General features: G+C 62.3%; 3 protein-coding genes and 1 pseudogene across 3 annotated transcripts; 3 read left to right on the top strand and 1 right to left on the bottom strand.

Moving 5' to 3' along the window:
* Nucleotides 1–344, top strand: Tco025E_09773 (putative surface protease GP63; the record flags this gene model as incomplete). The annotated part of the gene is made up of 1 exon (XM_029376581.1): nucleotides 1–344. A coding segment is annotated over one exon (344 nt), but the record flags the coding sequence as incomplete, so codon positions are not given.
* A 190-nt stretch (nucleotides 345–534) lies between these two features.
* On the top strand, nucleotides 535–876 carry Tco025E_09774 (uncharacterized protein; the record flags this gene model as incomplete). The annotated part of the gene is made up of 1 exon (XM_029376582.1): nucleotides 535–876. One exon carries the CDS (start codon nucleotides 535–537, stop codon nucleotides 874–876), a length of 342 nt encoding a protein of 113 aa, XP_029223291.1.
* Nucleotides 877–1,733: 857 nt separating this feature from the next.
* On the bottom strand, nucleotides 1,734–2,202 carry Tco025E_09775 (hypothetical protein; annotated as a pseudogene).
* Nucleotides 2,203–2,386: 184 nt separating this feature from the next.
* Nucleotides 2,387–2,946, top strand: Tco025E_09776 (mucin-like glycoprotein; the record flags this gene model as incomplete). The annotated part of the gene is made up of 1 exon (XM_029376583.1): nucleotides 2,387–2,946. A coding segment is annotated over one exon (560 nt), but the record flags the coding sequence as incomplete, so codon positions are not given.

A 2,946-nucleotide genomic window follows, 5' to 3' on the forward strand; every position in this document is an offset into this window, starting at 1 on the left:
GGAATGAGAAGCTGCTCTGTACGCATGACCGCCTGTCTCTGGGGAATTGCGATTTCGGGCGATACAAGCAACCCCTTTCCGCTGCAGTACCAGTACTTCGAGGGCCCCAGGCTTGGCGGCAGGAAGGTGTTTATGGACTACTGCCCGCACGTTACTGGGCGTGCGGTGATGGGTGCACCAACGGCAAGGCTCATGCGATTGTTGGCAGCTTCATTGGCCCCAACTCCCGCTGCGTGAAAGGGAATGACCTTCAAGTGAGCGGAAAACCCATTGGCGATGTGTGCGTGAACACTCAGTGCGACGGCGGCAGGCTGAAGGTGCAGTTCCGTCGCGACGCAACGTGACACGAGTGCGAGGAGGGCAAAGCTGTTGAGCCCCAAGGGGGAGCACTGGAGCGGGAGTATTGTGTGCCCCAAGTACGCCGATGTGTGCGACGCCCTCCCCAACATCAGCGCCCACCCAACACCGGTGGTTGCGCCGCCGCTGACAGAAGCTCCACCAGCCGCAGAGGACACAGAACCGGCTGGGGGGAGAATGGCGACGCGGAGGTCAGCCCTGCCGGACCCGGCGGTGGATGGAGCGTGGACGCAGTACGCCGCCGTCGCACACAGTGCCGGCACGGGTCGCAGCGGCAGCAGCAACGATTCTGAAGCTGAGGGTCCGTCTGCAACGAGTTCGTCGGGCAGGGCGGAAGGCGGCGGGGGGAGCAGCGCTAAGAATGCGCCTCAGTTGGGCGTGGGCGTGGATGTGGCAGGCTGCGGCATTGGCGCTGGCGATGGCGGCGCGGCTGCTGTGGCTGTTGGCCTCGGGCCCCGTTTGTGCCTCTCGCCGTGGTTTTTGCTGCGGTGGCGCTGCGGCCTCTTTGGCCGGCAGTAATCGGCGGGGCAGCAACCTACGCCTGGGCTAAAAAAAAAAGTGCGCCACCCACCCAACGGAGCTCCGCACTGAAAAGACGCACGAGGCGGCAATAACATTACTTTCGCTTTGCGCACCACTCGCTCCCATTTTCTAATTTGCCTCTAAAGGGCAAACGGGATCATTTCTTCGCTTTTTTTACCGCTCGCCATTTGTGGGAAACCGAATTTTTGCGTGTTTTGGGAAGCCTTTGTTTTCTCGTTTTTTTTTTGCATTTTTGCCGCGCGTCCGTACAGGGCAGGCCGCCACCCGCACGCACACACACACTTTGTATATACAAATATATTGCCGTGCACTTGGGGAGCATCGTGGCGCGCTCCGTGCGGGCGGTGGGTTGTGTGAGCGGCGAGCGCAACCAACGCGGGTGTTTCTGTTTTTTTTTTGTTTGCAGGTTGTATCTGAATTGTGTTGATGCCCGCGTGGCTTCGTTGGGCTCCGGTGCGCAGGTGGCAGGCAGTCAACGGGCGGCCTGCCGTTGCGGAATCGAAGGAGCGGCGAGCGGAGGCTGCAGGGGGCGGCGCCGGGCGGGTTGTCGAGCTGAGCGCAGTGAGCGCCCGCCACTCGGCCGCGAGGGACGAGAGACGGCGGCAGGAGCCCAAAGGGGGCGGTCTGCGCCCGGCTGGGGTCGCTCATGAGCCACATCGGAGGGACTGAGGTTGAGACCGCGCCGAAACCTGCTGCCGGCTGAGAAGAAGAAACGAGAAGAGCCTTCACTAAATGAAGGAAAGAAAAAACACGGCCGGTCAGAGACGTGAGTTGTTCGTCGTTTTCTGTCGATTGATCTTCCATGAAGCTCTCCCGCTCTCTTTCCTGCTGCGGCCACCCCCTGCGCTGCGGGTGCAGGGCGCCGTTGGTGCGCATCACAAACGGCCCGAAGTGGAGGGGCGTTGCCGGCTGCCCAGGCCCCGTACCTGCTGGTTTTATCCCGCAGGCGTTGCGTCGCCGCCAGCGGAGGGCCGTTTTCCCCGCCCCGGCTGCGGACGGAAAGTCCCGGCTGGCGTAGGCCACCGCGACGTCGGTGACCGCGTACATCTGTGGGGCCGATGACGGGGATGCCGGGTCGCAGCTTCGAGGCCCCGGTTAAACAGGGGCTCCGTGACACGCGTAAGCCGGCAGATGTGCGGGGAGTTCGGCAACGAGCAGTTCAACATCTCGTGGCGAGGTGCACGCGGATTTGTGTGCGGACGTGCACATGTGTGGGCGTGTCTGCTCGACGCGTCCTCGCCGCATCCGCGGCAGCCCCGACCCTCCGGGAGCACGTGCTTCGTCAGGCGCCCCTTGGGGTACACGAAGAAGCTGCGGTATTCCAGGCCCACTTTCGCACCGACAAGAGGTATGCGTTTGTGCCGGACGCTTTCTTGTGTGTGTTTTCCTGCTGCGTGGGCTGCCGCTGTTTATTCCTTCTGCCTGCTCTCTCACTCTCTCCGCTGTGCCCTTGACTACTCCCGCTCTCTCTTCCTCTTGTCGTTTGATGCTGCTGCCGCCCCGCAGCCCACTGGCTCTACTGCGACGGATGGCGATGGCGATGACGGTGCGGCGCCGTGCGGTGTGCGCCCTGGCGCTCCTTGCGCTGCTCTGCGGCTCTGTCTGCGTAACTGCGGCTGCTGCTTCGGCTGAGGAGGAGGTGGATGTGTCGGTGGAGGTGTCTTGTGCGGACAGTGAGCAAAAGTTGAGTTGGCGCCTTCCTGGCGAAGCTGCCTGGCAGAAGTGTGCAATCACTGTGAAGGACTCTTTCTCTATGAGTGGGGCCATTGGCGAAGCGGAGAACTCCCTCTGCGCCTGGGCCGGAACTCAGTACACTTCTTCCAGCTTCGACAAGAGTAGAATCTGCCCTGAATCCACGGCAGGGAGCACTGCTGCGTTTACGATGAAGTGCAGGGCGAAGAAGAGCAGCGGGGTGTACAAGCGATGGCAGAGCGTAAGCAAGACACCCGGCGCCTCGCACGTCGCTGTTTCCGGCGACGAGCCACTCGGCGTGTTGCACACTTGCACCATGCAACCGTCCAGTGGAGGCGCAGCTGGAGAGGACGA

This window comes from Trypanosoma conorhini (genome assembly GCF_003719485.1).
Source record: "Trypanosoma conorhini strain 025E chromosome Unknown Tco_14.4_contig_01278, whole genome shotgun sequence".
Classification (NCBI taxonomy): Eukaryota; Euglenozoa; class Kinetoplastea; order Trypanosomatida; family Trypanosomatidae; genus Trypanosoma; species Trypanosoma conorhini.